Source organism: Micropterus salmoides, unplaced genomic scaffold (assembly GCF_014851395.1).
Source record: "Micropterus salmoides isolate LMB-PRFRI ecotype aquatic unplaced genomic scaffold, ASM1485139v1 Ms_hic_scaffold_22, whole genome shotgun sequence".
NCBI classification, from domain to species: Eukaryota; Metazoa; Chordata; class Actinopteri; order Centrarchiformes; family Centrarchidae; genus Micropterus; species Micropterus salmoides.
The window spans coordinates 7,030,536-7,046,426 of NW_024041373.1; the positions used below are offsets into that span (position 1 = coordinate 7,030,536).

Sequence of the window (15,891 nt, forward strand, 5' to 3'; positions counted from 1 at the left end):
TTAAGTTTGATGTGTTTAACTGCAAAGCAGGCATTGCTATAACAAAATTAAATTAAGTTTAAAAATGCTGTGCCTGCCACAGAGTGCTACCTTCTCCCATGTGAATAAGGACTAAACTGAGCATGTGCAGAAATTGGCCACATTACAAATGACCCCTGTTACAACCATCCCAGGTCTCCCCTATGTTACAAAAACAAAATTATAAAGGAAACACTTTTGTTTTTGCCCCCAGTCATCATGAGCTGAACTCAAAGATCCAAGATGTACACAAAAGGCCTACTTCTCTCAAATATTATTCAAAAATCTGTCGAAATCTGTGTTAGTGAGCACTTCTCCTCAAAAATAACATTCATAAAAATGGAAATGACTGCTGTACTAGTAGATATTATATCATTAGATTATTATTCAATTCATGTAAAAGGAGGATTTCGAACAGTACAGTTGGTTGAGGTGGAGCTCATTTTTATATATTTATTTTGTATCAGCCTGCAACTAATGATTAATTGTTTGAGAAATGCCTGTCACAAATTCTCATGGCCCAAAGTGACAATTTCACTATGGACAACCAATAGTCCAAACCTCAAAATAAATCGAAATTATTAAAATAATTAACTAAACAGAAAGTGGCATGAAAAGAAAAGTACAAATAGCTACCTCAAATTTCTTAATAAGTATGCTACGCTTAATATAATCAGTTACATTCCACCACTGGTGGAGTGGAGTGATGAAAGTACATTTGAATGGCATAACACTTTAGATCACAGGAATAAGAGGAGATAATAAGGAGTAAGTGATGAATATGAGTCACGCTGTGGACGGAGGCGTGGAGCCAACTGTAGCAAGCAGGCAGCAGCGCTCTCCACTGTGCCAACAGCGGCTCCTCCGCCACGGGGAGGGGGCGTTTAGAAAACTGCAGCTCACGATCGCTTATAGTGTGTCGCCTGATTCTGTGGAGGTGTAGTAGCCATGGCAGCCTCAAACACTGGCCAGCAACACCCATCACCGCCTCCGCTCCCAGTTCGCTATAGACTGTCGATTGAGGCGCATTGCTGTGCCCCCCCTGTTCTCCCCGCCGTTGTTTTTGGACCAGAGTGTCCCGCAGTGGCCGTCGACTGACTGCTGGACTGCAGCAAGTAGTCGACCCATCGTTTGAGCCCGGTGCACCTAGAGAGCCCGGGCATGCCACCTGTCTCGACTGGAGACACTGTTGTCTGGGCCGAAATTCGCCTTTCCTCTTGAGGGAATCAAAGTTACTGCAATGGAGACTTCGGGGAGGGATGCAGCAGTCACATACTTGGGGAAAGCTGAGGAAAGAGACGGATTTTATGAACTGGAACATCTGCCTCCACTACTGGAGGACGAGGTGAGACCGAGGGGGTTCTATTAAGAAGTTTTTACATTTTATGTTATATATTCAACAGAAAGGGTTAAATTAGCTGTTGTATTCTTAGGCTACATCAAAAGAAACATGTTTCAAGTTGGTTAGATTACATGCTTTTCATAAAGACTCAGAGGTTCCTTTCTTCAAAAACTATAATAGTCATTGAAACTGCTGAGATTGTAAGTCAGTTGCAGAAGCTTCCTGAAGGCCTTGGATATATTATTATTTGATTTGCACCTCAGCTGCATCAGCAGTTTTTCAGTTCATGTCAAAGCTGTATTATGTATATGATATACATACACACAGTATAGATTCTGATTCTGATACAGTAGCCTATACCGTAAAAGTTCTATATTTGAAATTTGAAAGTTAGAGTACTGAAGTATAAGCAAAAATATATTTAAAGTAGGAAAAGCGTGTAGTTCTTCCAAATAGGGGTCAAGCCCCTAAATCTGGGCAGCCCTGAGATGGTTTTGGGGTAGAAAAGAATAAAAAAACAAAGTTCTTCTAAATACATATGTATTCATTTTTTGGACATTGGATCTTTGCTTTTTTGTTTGAAATATTTAATAATTTTACCTATTTTAGCCATGAACAGCTATTTAAATGAAACCATCTAAGTAGGTTATAGGGTAAAGCACTCTTATAGACATCTGAAATGTGACAAGGGGCCACAAACATACTTTTCTTAATCTGAAAAGTAACTATAGATGTCAAATGTAGTGCCGTAAAAAGTACATTATTTCTCTCTGAAAGGGAGTGGAGTACATGTATGAAGTAGCATAAAATGGAGATACTCAACTAAAGTACAAAAACCTCAAAATTGTCCCTGAGTAAATTTCCTTAGTTACCTTCCCCCACTGACTGTAACTTCATGTAGTGGACGTGAACTTTTGTAGGCAACTGAGTGTGGATTTTAACTGAGTTATGGGAAATATAGTTGTTAGGATTTTCATAGACATTTTTGGCAGAAATAACACAAGGGATGAAGGAGTAGACAATACAACGCATTATCAGTAAATATCTTATTAACAATTTAGTCACTCTTTTGAAAATGTAAGGAACTTCAAACAGAAATACGTTGACTACTGGCATTTTGTTTTACTGTTCTTCTCAGTCCCAGCATGCAGGGAGAGGAAGCAAACCACCAGTCTCTTCAGAACCCTGGAGCTCAGAGGCAAACTTATGTAGGACAGCGTATTTAACTTGAGGGGGGTGAGAGAGACTCCTAGTTATCCTCTGCACTGTTCTCAAGGGAAACTGTCTATTTATGGGGCTGGTGTCGCTGCTGCTGCTTGAAGTGGCACTTTTCTGCCCTGTAGTTGTACTGTACCCTACTAAAACACATCGATATGCTTTGTTCACAATCTGCTGCGACTCTCCTGCACCTACAAGAGTCATGAAGCAAAAAAGACACTTCTTCTGTAGTCAGGCCAAGATAGTGCGGTGATTTAATATGAGAGTGATTACAACCGTTAAGACTTACTCACAGTTGGAGTAAAAATAAGCTCCCATTGAGGGATGGTGTGGTATAAATAATGTCATGGAAGAAATAAAATGTAAGTTCGTGATAATGAAGTACTGTAGTGGCCTAAAGTGTTTGACAGTTGCTACTTTGTAATGCCCCACACTCCCCACTTCCACCCCTCTATCTGCATTAAGGCCAGCTTTTGTGTTCACATGCTGAACAGAAGATCCCGTAATAATCAGACGGCAGCATTATGCTGGTTGCTCCGTGGAATCTCTGAGATCATTGCAATTGTCAGGATAAATGGGGCCATTTGGTAATAGTGGATCACAGATGATGTAGTGTGTTCATGTGGGTGTGTAGAGTCACTCCATGGTATAAAAAAGGCATGTGTGGTTGTGTGTAGGATGTCATGTATTTTGTGTACCAAATGCCCTTGCTACTGAAGCATTTTTCAATGTGCTGTAATAAGTAATAATTAAACATACCTTGTGATTGCCTTGAAGTAATTACTGTAGACAAGGACTATTCTTGAGATGGTGTAGCACACAGCACACAACACACAACGATTTCCAAAGCAGACCATAGTTTTTTAAGACAGGGAAAGGAGAGAGGTGGGGAAAGGGTAGATTCCTTCAGGGCAATTGCGTTCATCACATTTACAAAAATCACAAGTGTTTTTTGCAGCTTACAGGGTGTCTGACAACATCATGCAAAGGATCCTAATGAGTGACGGTAAAAACGAGGGAGAGGAGTTTGTTGTGTACATAGAGGAACTGCTAGCAATACTTTATTTTCTAACATTTCTCCAACCCTGACTCACGTTTCCGCCTTCGTCTTTCCCAATAGCTCGCCTCTCACGAGATTTCAGAGTGAAAATTGTCCTTTAGCGAGACTTCAGTTTCTTGTGTTTCCTGTGTCACCAGGTGTTACTCGTAGGGATCCTTTCCATGATGTTTTCAGGTATAACCTGGTACCTGGTATAACAGTCTGAGTCTGTCACTGGCAAAAAGAAGCGCGTTTTGTTGACGTAATTTTGATGGCCGCAATTACCCCGACGGAAAACTGTGCAGCCACTGCAGCTGGTTCGCGACTGCTCGCTGAAGCCATCTCCTGCATGGATTCCTAAACCTTTTGTACCTACTAGTCATTTTAACACAAGAAAATAAGGCCCATATTTAATACAGAAATGATTCTTTAAGCTACCACGTTGTTGCTGCTGCTACAACGCTGCATTATCCCCACGTTACATTGTATCCATCTCCACCCCAGCATCCACCTGTAGGATCTAGTTTCTTCAGCATTGAGGTAGAACTTTGTCATCACTCTCCAGCGTCCCCCCTGTGCTGCAAAGAGTGATGGGGTCAGAGCCCCAACACCAAAATTTAGCCTTTCACACTCTGTATTTACATTTTAATGAATCTGTTCCACATGAGTTAGCTGACTGAAAAGCTGCTGAGAGCAGGGGCTGTTTTGAAAACTCCTTGACGGGCCTTTAGGTGCTCATGAAGTAGAGAGAAACGTGAATGCAAAGAATCCTCGCTACATTGAAAGATTCTGTGTCTATGTATGGTACAATCCTAATTAGTTAGGATGACTGTTGCATTCTGCTTCCTTCTGTCTTCTATTATTTTGAGAAAAGAGCTAATGGTCGACCTAGCAAAATAGCAAAATTTGACAAAAGGCTGGCAAAGGCATTAATTAATTAGTAAAGAGCAAAAAGAGCATTTTCCTTCACACAAGCTATATAGAACCAGAGCACTGATGCTGATCAGGCCTGCCCCTTCATACTTTACAGATTTCAGAGTGTAAGCATTAAACTCACATTGTGTGCATACACCAGGTGTGCTCACCTGGACATACTTGTACGTGTGTGTCAACAGGAGAATGTGTCCCTGGCGGACATCCTTTCTTTGCGGGACAGCTGTCTGTCTGAGGAGGAGGTGTGTGCTGTCTGTGCAGAGTGTGTTCTGGCGCTTCAGAGCATCAGACCTTCCCACCTCTTCCACACCCTGTGCATAACACCAGACACTCTGGCCTTCAACGCCCATGGGAATGTTTGCTTCATGGAGCAGCTTAGTGGTGAGTCTACATTTATACATTTATGCAATAATTAAACCACCCCTTGATTTGCACATAGATGTTTTTTGCCATGATATTTGGCCTATCCTGTTCTGATTCTGGGTTTGACTGATCATGGAACCAATGGGCTGTCAAATCTTACATGCTACTGATCGAGCTTCCTGGTAACATATTTTTGTTATTCAGATTGTTTGACACAAATATTCTTATGTCTGAATATTAAGAAACCAGAAGAGACGACAGATGAGATCAGACCTGCGCTGCAGAGTTTAAATGTGTGTTTGTCTCTTAACTGCAGTTTAAGCTCTATTTGACTCAGAGAGAAGGCAACTTTTCCCTTTACTGATTCGTTGCCGTGATCTGTATCACTTTCAATTTGCAAATTCCTGCTTGAAAACGCTCTCGCTGAATCTGTCAGGCTTTACCAGGGTCTACAGGTCTGCTCTGATTTGCACATCTTTCTCCTTCACAGTGCTATAAGGCCCCCGTGACATCGAATGAAAAACAGGAATCAGGGCCCCAAATCAGGAATTAATATCCCTCACCTCTTCTCTTCCTATTCTTTCTCATACCCTAATTTCTTTCTCGTTCTCTATGTTATCACTTAAACTAGCATTTGTGCAGGTCTATGTACACACACACACACACACACACATACATACACACAGCATTGATTAGATCAACAGTGTCAGAGTTGCCAGGGGGATTGTTGTTGTGGTAACAGCTTGGCTAGCCTATCATCAGTCAACCTGTGTGCTCTCACACACGCATTACACAGCTGGCATGGCATCCTTTAAAGCATTGCATTCATTTATCTCAACGCAAATCAGTAATAGAGACACTTTGTGGAGATGTTTTGATCACTCTGTCAGATAAAATCCTTCGCAGCCTCATTTGATTCCACGCTTTATTGGATTGTGTTTCAGTCCTCTGGCTAAGATTCATCCTGTGGATAGAGAAAGAAACCGCACTGCCCACATTACCCTTCTTGTGTTAGTTGCTCATGCTGAGCACAGTGCATCTATATCATTAATCATAACACTACGCTCTCCGCTTTACTTGCTGTACAGTTTCCTATTGATTCCATTTAGTTGAACTCTTTTGTGCGATAGTGATGACATTTCAAACTGACGCACACTTGAACGGCCAATCCCGTGCTCACACACAAACAGGCTCTCCCTGTAAGGCTGTATAACAGAGTGACCTTGAAGGCTCTGGTGATGAATCTCAGTGAAAATAGCTGTTGCCACAACGACTCATCAACGGGGTTCATTTCAGCTAATTCATTACTGCAGCAGTCACAGGAAGGTAGCTGTCAGTGACTGTGGGTGCTGCTGCAGCGCTGGCATCACCAAGATACCTAACCAGAATCACAAAATGTCTTCTAATGGTTTTCATACAGTGATGGCCAAGAAAAACAAACTGCTGTTCCATTTCTAATAAAACAGGGCTGGCTGTGCTCTGTGGGGAATCTGATCAGCCCATTTGGAAAGTGTTTTGAATCAGTAACATTGCTCAGCTCATGCTACCTGTTGTGCTAAAATGCCGTAGGCATACATGACTCACAAAGCTCTCACCATCACCCTGAAGGCAACTGCGTCATTGACAATGGATGTCTTTTTTCTCTCTTATTCATTCACTATTTTACTGTGTTACAGACCTCAGTGACTACAAAGGGTTTAAATATTTTGTCGTCCTTTTTATCTCCAGTCTGTCCTTTTCTCCTTCGTGTTTGTTTGAATTGAGGGGAGGCATTTGGAAAAAGAGAGGAGACATGAGGAGAAAAGATCAAAAGAAGGAAAGAAATGAAAGAGAATGAAAAGGGAAGAGTAAAACAAAGAAAAGGAGAGAGGAAAGGAGAGAGGTGGGAAGGAAATGAGAAAGGGAAGGAAAAATAAGAGGAGAAAACGTGAAAAAGGCTAGGGAGGAGAGGAATTTAAGGAGGTTGAGAGATGAAAGTAAATGTAAGGACAGGTAATGAAAAAGGAGAGGAGAGGGAAAAAAGTATGGAGGGAAATGAAAGAGAGGAAAAGAAATGGAAGGAAACAGGAAAGATATATAGTTGAGGAAAGGATAGGTGCAGACAGGTTGGGAAAATAAATGAAAAAGCGGAAAGGGAAGCAAGGGAAAGGAAAGAGGGGAAAAAGAAATGGAAGCAGAGAGAAAAGAGTTAATGAAAGCGAATGAGAGAGGAACGAAAGGAGGTGAGGAAAGGAAAAAGAATAGATAGGGAAAAGAAGAGGAAAGGGAAGGGAAGGAAAGGAAAACAAGAGGAGATGGGTGAAAAGGGCTAAGGAGGAGAGGAGAGAAGAGGAGAAATGGAGAATGGTCTCACTGCACCTGGGAGGGGATATCATAACTCATGTAGACAAACCCAGATCTGTCACAGCCCACTTTACTCCCCTCCTTCCCCTTCCTCCTCTCCTTGGCCTCCTCTAACTCTGGGTCCAACCTCTCTCCTGCTGTCTCCATGTGCCTCTATCCTAAGTCTAGTCCAGTTGAGGGAGCGTGTGTTTGTGATGATGTTTTCATATATCTGAGTGTCCTGCTTTAGCCTGTCTGAACAGTGGCCTATTTCATTAGGAAGAGGAAGAGGAGAATGATGAGGATGCAGCGCTGCTCCTCAGTGGCTGCTTCGTCTTCTGATCTGCTGATAGCGCCTGTCTTGTTCGTCAGGGATCATCTCTGACACATGCAAATGAAGGGAAGCCGCTGCGCTAGCTCACTGGACTGTTGTGGTTTAGCATGCAGGAAACAGATTCATCTGATTTGCATCTCATTACGGTAGATGCTTAGCAAGTAGGTTACAGTACAGAATTGACATGGCTTTACATCAGAGCGTTCACATCAAATGACAAATGTCCCTTTTTGATGGCATTATGATTTACTGTATGCTTTTCAGGCATGCTTAATGGAGCAGTTAATTGGTATGTTTTCATCCTGCAGATGATCCAGAAGGCTCCTTTGTGCCACCTGAGTTTGACAGCACAGGCAGCACGTTTGAGGTGAGAGATGGCGAATCTTCATTATAGATTTTAATCTGGTCACAGTTGCACACAGTCACCCCTGGGATTTTCTCAGTACGCCACACATTCACGGGCACCTTGGTGATGTTTGCTGAGGGAGAGGAGAGTGTTCCTCGTTCTCTTTTCTCACCTGAAATTCCCCACACAGGCCAGCAATCATTCACCTCTGTCACCTCCATCTAATAATGTGAAATCTCTTTAGTAAGCTTGCGACTTAAAGGAGAATACTGGTTTATTTCAACTTGTTTTTGTACTTGTGGCAATCAGTCCTAATGGAGATTAACACTGTACTTGCCAAGTAAGTAAGTAAATAGCTGAGATCTTACAGCTAGTTAATATCTCTGTTTAGAGTGACCACATTTTAGACAGTGGAGGAACTAACTATCTAAGTTTACTTTACTCAAGTACCGTATGTATACTTTACTCGAGCAACTCCATTTTAGGCTACTTTAAACTTGTTTGACAGGTTTAGTTTCAAGTTACATTGCAGATTGAGATTAGTAGTACAAAATATCAATAGACAAATTATAATGTATTGAAATAAGATGAAGCTACGCAAGTAATTAAAAATATCCCCTCCTTTACCAGCTGCAACATTATAGATATCTAGTATTTATTGTCCCAGGAGGGTAATTTGTCTTCACAATCTGCACATGTTCATGTCTCACAACAAAAACCTACAAATATATGAAAGAAAAAAGTGGGGATGTGGTCATTCTGAAATGGACCATTCTGCATAATGAGTACTTTATTTGTGACTTTTTTACTATATTGTGATGCTAATAATGTACTTTACTTAAGTGACGTTTAAGGTTTTCTCTCTCTCGCTCTGTTAATTAATTCATGCTTAAGTTTGTGTTTTTTCATGGGTCCATTTTGACAAAAAAATGTTGGACCTGTTAAGACCGCTACCTGCTGTAGTTCAGACAACTCAGGTGAAATGTTTATTACAGCAGAACATAGTTACATTTTGGTGTCTAGACCAAGACCTCTTCACTCCCTGCAGATATGTTTGCACTGTGAAACATGAACATGAATTTTAGTGGAGCTGTGTATTGACATACATCATGAGGCAGAATACACCTGCAGCTCCAGGTATGACACTGTATTTTATCCCCTTTATTTTATTCTATTTTACTAATTTTATATTTATCTTAAACGTGTATTTTAGTCTTACTTTTCTTTATCTTGTATTGTTTTTGTATTATTGTTTTTTGGGTATTATTGTCTTTACACTTGTTAAAGCACTTTGTAACTTGTTTTTGAAAAGTGCTCTACAAATAAAGATTATTATTATTATTATTATTATTATTATGAATGTGTCTGTGTACTCTACTGTCTATATGAATTTTCTTGCCTTTCCTGCCACAAGTCTTCCACTTTTTTATTGTAGGATCTGTATGCATTATTCACAATGGCTATTGTGGGTTTAATAACTTACTTTCAGTATAACTTAGTGTGTCTCTGTAAACTTTATATTTAGTTACTATAGGTGAAGTCTAGAAATATGGTAAATAGTATTTTTGCTGAGAACAATATTTCTCATGTGATTAGATTCAGACGTTTTTGGCTTCCTTTGTGGTAAAATACAGAATATAAAGGTCAAGCTCACACACTGACATTGATGACACTGCTCTCACCATAACATTAATACATGTACAGTAGACTTGTAAAAAGGGATTTAAAAATGAACTGTGCATTCTAAGTTTACTGTTTGTCAAAATTTCTGTTCTTCACTCCTCTGGTGTTTTTCTCAACTGGGTTTTTCTCAAGGTAGATTTTACGCACGGCCAAAGTAATAGCTTAAGCAAAACAGGAGTTAAGGCCTTCATCTTAGTATTTACTCTTCTATTTTGGTGACCCACACTGGGATCCGCCTAGCACATGTGTTTACCACATAAGTATGGGTACAGTCCACTTCAATTGTTGGAAGTGATCGTAACATCTGGGATGTGAACTCAGATGCACCTGGTTCAAATCCACTGCTGCCTTAGAGCTCACCATAATAAGCACTTTCAGTGTAGCAAAGCAAAACAAATGCTCCGTCATAAATATGTACAATACATGACAATTACTGCCCAGAATGGTAAGAAGATCTTGTATTTTTTTTTTGCCTTCATTCACATACAGTCATTCACAGATTCAGATCGCTGCACTTACTGTTAATTCACAGCTGCAGCTAGTCCCTGATGATAGTGTTTCCTCCTCCTTTATCTCCGGCTGCAGGGCCATGTTTACTCTCTGGGCTCTACGCTTTCTGCCGCACTGAACTTTGTCATCGAGCCAGAGCTGGAGGCAGAGCTGGGAGAAGAAATCCAGAGGCTGTTGGAGCAGATGCAGGAGGAGAAGCCTGAGGACAGGCCTCTCCTGCAGGTATAAACACCCTTCTTTGCTGCTGAAATTATTATAGCATGGTTTAGAGAGGGGTGGAATAATTCTCAATTGAGCAAATTGTGTTGGTATCCAGATGTACAAGTGAAATAAAGTAAATAGGTCAAGTCAGGTTAGTGGGTTTCACTGAGATGCAAATGCAACAGTCATGGTATTGCATAATTTGGTTTACATATGTAGTCATAAAAAATGAACAGCTTTAGAAAGTAAGTTTCAGTTTCAGGTCAACACTCAAATTCATTCACCACATAGACATAATACACACTGAGATAAAGCCACAGAGAAATACATTTATTTAATTTTATCATGATCATGACCCAAGGAAATGGATGGTTATTGCACTGCAGCATGTGCGTTGTATTTAATGACATTATCGATAGTAACATGACTTGAAAATATATGTAACCCAAACAGGGAATAATATTTGTGGCTTATAATGTCATGTACATAATTTGCCACAGTAGAACACTTTGTAAGTGTGCCTTTTTGTGTGTGTGCATTTTTTCTTACAACATTATGAACATTTTGTGCACAGTCATGCTGAAAAAAGTGATATTTGCACACCTGGGTCTGGATAGATGGGTGCGTAGGAAAATTAGCAATGCATCAAAGTAATAAAAATGAGCTCCCACACACTGTTGACACTGCAGAGCTTATGGTAAATGTATTAAATATCTATGTCACGGTCTGCATCAGACATTTCATGTCATCTTGCTGTACAACCCTGTGTTGTAAAATGATAAATAAATCTACTTTGTACCTTGTCAATTACAATTATAATTCTTAAAATGACTATAAGTAGGACAATAATCCTGTGAACATCCATAATACAATACAATATATAATGAAATGTCTGAAATTTACTTGATGGAAGCATAGCTTTTCAAATGTACAATCAGAATTACTAATTCCAAATAAGTCACTTTGACAGAAATATGCTGTAGTTAACGTCCTTCTGTGTTTTGCCTCTACCCTCAAATGTTGTCTGAAGGTATCTACAAAAGTAGAACATAATCATTATGTCTTTTATTTTAAATATCACAAACCTGCAAGTTCACTACTCCCACAGGACATCCTCTCTCTGGCTGAAGCAAGGCTGTCTCATACCTCCTCTGCAGCTGTGTGCCGGAAACTGTCTTCTATCGGGCGACGGGTGCTCTCCATCGAGTCAGTGTCAACCTTTCAAGGTCATTTTCTTATGTCACTTTTCAAATGTCACTGTTTGGTCTCTGCTGGGATTTCTCCTGGTACTAATTGTTCTCTTTGTATATCCACAGATGGACAGGAAGGCTCCTGGGAGGCAAGATGGCAGCATCCCAAACCCAGATGTCTGCTTAAAGGACTGAGCTCGGAGGATAATACCAAAGATCTGTGTGTTGACAGTACTGTTAAAGCAAATGGTCTGTCTAGACAGCAGGTATGTGACACAGCGTAGCTACAAACAATTTTATGAAGCTGGGAGAAATGGCTAGTAGCAGTGATGACGCTTACCAACATTGCAAAAAGTTAGCGTGTTCCGACAGTGGAAAATGAATGTGTCCCAAACCACCAACGAGCAGCACAGGTTAAGAGCACAGAAGCCCCCCATTACTCTTGTAATGTTAGCACTTTTAAAAAGTAACATTAGCTGCTGTTTACCTGCATAAATTCAGAGCACAGTAGCCCCCTCATTCTGGATTTTAGTAACGTTGAAATTCTATCAAAATATGACAGGCACATCTGACGTATGCCAGATGCCTTGGTAATAGATGCCGACGGTATAATAGGATTTAATTAAGTATTATCAGCTGCAGGGGATCATGAAAGGAGCCTCTGCACACCTGTTTGTGATGTTCTGAAAAATTATAAGCATAACAACTTGATGCATTTTCCACTGCCAAAAGCCTTTCACATACACAGGACTTTCTCCCAGGAGACTGTTTCTGTTTGTGTCCTCTGTGAAACCAAAAGTCAACACTGACTTTTCATTTTAACCCAAACCATGATCTTTTCCTTAAACTGAACCAAGTAGTTTTGCTGCCGAAGCCTAACAAAACTGCAACTGAAGACTGAAAATAATAATAATACTAATAAGTCAACTAAGTTAAAAAAAAAAAAAAGTTGCTCTTTATACTCCATCTAGTACATCTAGTAGTTTTGAAAATCTAGGGTTACCATCGAGACACAACTATTTCATACTCCATGCATAGGCAGCATAGGCAGTTTAAAGTGAGTTTAAAAATTTTGCCCAAGGTTCCTTGATATCATAAAATGTTGCCGTTATCTCAACCTTTTTCACAACCATTAATGAATAATTAAGATTATTTCTGCATTCAGAACAAATGAAGCAAATGACTGTATGCGAAAAACTCTATCTCCAGGTGTGCGGGGGCTGGGATTCCTCTCTCTGGGCGGAGGACATGGACGACAGTGAAGGGGACGGCATGAACTTTGCAGATGACCTGGACTGCAGGTCTCACAACAGCTCCCCAGTGAGGAGGAGAGCCCAGCAGAGGCTGAACAGGGTGAGGGGGGCTCTTAACCGCTCCTGCTCTGTCCCAGACTCCAACAACCCCCCTTGTCTTTCCCCTCCAACTCACGGAGATATCAGTATACCTGTATCCGACCTCACAGAGATAGGAGTGGATGAACACTTGAGCTGCAAGTCCGTGTGGAGTAACAGACTTCAAAAACTCAATCGGGGCAAGTCCTGTGAGTCTTACCCACACAGTAGCGCTGAGGATTGTGTGAACTCAGTTGTGGACAACCAAATGTCACAAGGAAATGAGAATGCTGCAGAGATATTATGCAGTGGAGAAACAGAGATTCGAGGGTGCCATGAATGTGAATTCCATAGCTGCACCCAGGATTCAGCCTCTCTCTGTACTTCCTGTCAGGAGCTGGAAATGGAACAGGACTCTTCTGGGGACCTGAGTTCATTGAACCACCGCCTCTACATTCCTAATAACCACATGACCAAAAGCATGCTGTGCCTCAATGAAGAATCTCAGGATGAGGTTAGCTAGTGCCAGAGGGCTCTCAAATCTCTGACTGATTGTATCTCGCAGACGGATCTGGTGCAGACATGGAGGTCCACTGACGAGTTGTCTGTAAATCAGAGTAGCTGTGAAAGAGAAAGATAGAAACAAAAAGGTTTCTGTGGTGTGGGTGTATATCAGTCCAGAAATGGGAACAGATTAACTAGATTTTCTTCAACATGGTATTTTCTCTAAGTTGCAGTTACTGTCTTTATCAGCAGGTGGGATTTGCGCTATTGAACATGAAGGATTTACTGCATTGTCTTCATGTGACCTTAGCATAAAACTTTGGTTATATGACAACAGCTAGGGTGACCACTTACAAGCTTAGCTCTTATTTACTTACTCAGCTCTTAGGAAAAAGCTAGTAAATGGCCCCTGTGTTGAGATTAGATTTAGCAAAGTAGCCAGCAAGCCAAGGAAAAGATTGCTAATATAAATCAATAAGGTCTGCTTAGCTTTTTTAATTTACAAAAATGAACTAGGGCCATTGTAATCTGTTATCTAGCCTGTTGTAGTAGCCTGTAATGAAACATTCTAACATACTCAGTAATGTTTGTTTGCTCAGAACCTGTTTTATTAGTCTTCTGTATAAATTAATTTACTTTTCAGGGGGAAATGTTCAGTCTCAAAGAGACAGAGTAATCACATACTCAATCTAATGAAGTGGACTTGTGAGCATTTCCATTTGGCTAATCATTGCTGAAAGTTGCAATGATTCAAAAATAGATTTTGAGAAAGTCAAGTTGGGGATTAGTTCAGGGTTTATTTAGGCATACTGAGAGATATTAGCCCCAAAGTCTGTAACTTTTTCCTGTTTTTAAACAGTGCTTTATTTTCTATCCAGTGGATCTCTCTAAGAGAGTTGCTTACTCGATGTGGACGGAGGCTGACAGTTAATGAGCTCTGGACACTGTGTTACACCTGCCTGTCTTCACTGCAGACCTACATTGACTTTCCAGGTGATTTTAACCACTGCTTAAAACCAATCTTTTTTTTCTGGATTATTTCTTTCTGTTCACTCAAGAGCCAGCTCTTAAAGTTAATTTTGGACTAATAGAAGAAAATTCCAGGAGAGACAAAAAAGAAAATTCAAATATTATGTAAATGATGTTACATGGCTTGCATTTTGATGCCCACCATTGTGCTGTGCAGCTGATTCCTCTTTTTTTCCCATTAGCCTATTTATGCCTGGACACAGTGCATGTGGGCTGCGAAGGAGAAGTACTTTTCTTGAAACCTAAAAACATAGGTAGGTTTACTTCAGTCCTATACTTTCAGTGCTGCTGTAGAGCATTGAAGTCTAACATACTTCCATTATTTTAATCTTTAGTTGTTTATTTACAAATGCATTTTGAAAATGCCCTCTTTACCAAAGTATATGAGGCAACAGTCTCAGGAGCTGACTGTCAGTGTTGTTTGCAGGGTCCCGAGATGAGTTTTACCTTGCTCCTGAATATCAAGAACATGGAATTGTGACTGAGAAGGTCTGTCTTTCTGAACTGCTTTAATTTGTTTTTAAAACTAACTTTCACTTAAGAATTGCTTTGGTTGTAGCCTTTCCCCTCTTCTTTTCTGTCTTGGCTCAGGTTTGTGTGTATGGGGTTGCTGCTATTCTCTGGGCTACAGCCAAGTTCAGTTTATCACCTAATCAAAAACTGGCAATGCCTCGCAAACTGAAGAGACTGCTCCTTGAGATGGCAAAGAGGACGCCCATTGAAAGACCTACCATCATCATGGCTAAAAAAGTATCTTTTTTATTTTATTTTTTTCAAAAGTATGCATTGTTCCTTTAATCCAACAATTTTTTTTTACGTAATCATCAGACAAATTATCTGCAAGGCTCTCTGGCAGATAAGAAAGCTGATGTGTCATATGTGGCTGCCTGTTGTGCACTTTTCTTCTTTTGCCAGGCACAAAGCCACTGCAATTTGCAAATCTTTACTGCATTGGCCTGAATTTATTATTGATTCCAGTACTGAAACACTATTTCTGTTTTCATCACTGTTATAACACAGACATAGCTGTGGGCTCAGTTTAAATGAGCTAAAAAAAAACAAACAAATTACAAAAGACAAATGAGTTTGACTTTCAGAATTTTGAAATGAAACCTAAATGAGAACAAACAGGATGACAGTTTAAACAGAGGCCTCCCCTCCCAGTTATCTTTCATGATCTGTACTCTGTGGGGGTAGAGGTGGGGTGATACTTATACAGGAAAGTAGAGAGAAATTAGATTGATTTCTGATTTGAGTGCACAGTTCTCAGATTGACTATCACTATGTCTAAGATTTACTACCAGTGTAGAACATTTCTCAACAACCCTGCACTGTATAAGCTTGTGATTAATAGGAAGGTCTTTGGTGACAAAACTCACACCCTCTATTTGTGTTTTTGTTCCAACTCCCACCACATTTTTGAAAACAATTTTTCACCCCTCTCTAGGAATGGTCTGTTGCTCAGTTAGTAGGTCCACAATTTTGGTAGCACAATCATGAAGTTAAATTTTGGGGGTTTTAGTGAAAT

At 40.3% G+C, this 15,891-nt stretch overlaps 1 protein-coding gene across 1 annotated transcript in view; it reads left to right on the plus strand.

The window, feature by feature from the left end:
- The first annotated feature begins 615 nt into the window (after positions 1–615).
- The window catches only part of LOC119917557 (kinase non-catalytic C-lobe domain-containing protein 1), a 34,637-nt gene continuing 19,361 nt past the window's right edge, over positions 616–15,891 (plus strand). The window contains exons 1-11 of the mRNA XM_038737928.1: positions 616–1,363; positions 4,733–4,931; positions 7,878–7,936; positions 10,184–10,330; positions 11,418–11,535; positions 11,626–11,765; positions 12,709–13,344; positions 14,213–14,327; positions 14,546–14,617; positions 14,791–14,852; positions 14,955–15,113. Coding sequence (XP_038593856.1) covers positions 1,259–1,363; positions 4,733–4,931; positions 7,878–7,936; positions 10,184–10,330; positions 11,418–11,535; positions 11,626–11,765; positions 12,709–13,344; positions 14,213–14,327; positions 14,546–14,617; positions 14,791–14,852; positions 14,955–15,113 — 1,812 coding nt within the window. The 5' untranslated portion in view covers positions 616–1,258. The remainder of the gene's footprint in view (positions 1,364–4,732; positions 4,932–7,877; positions 7,937–10,183; positions 10,331–11,417; positions 11,536–11,625; positions 11,766–12,708; positions 13,345–14,212; positions 14,328–14,545; positions 14,618–14,790; positions 14,853–14,954; positions 15,114–15,891) is intronic.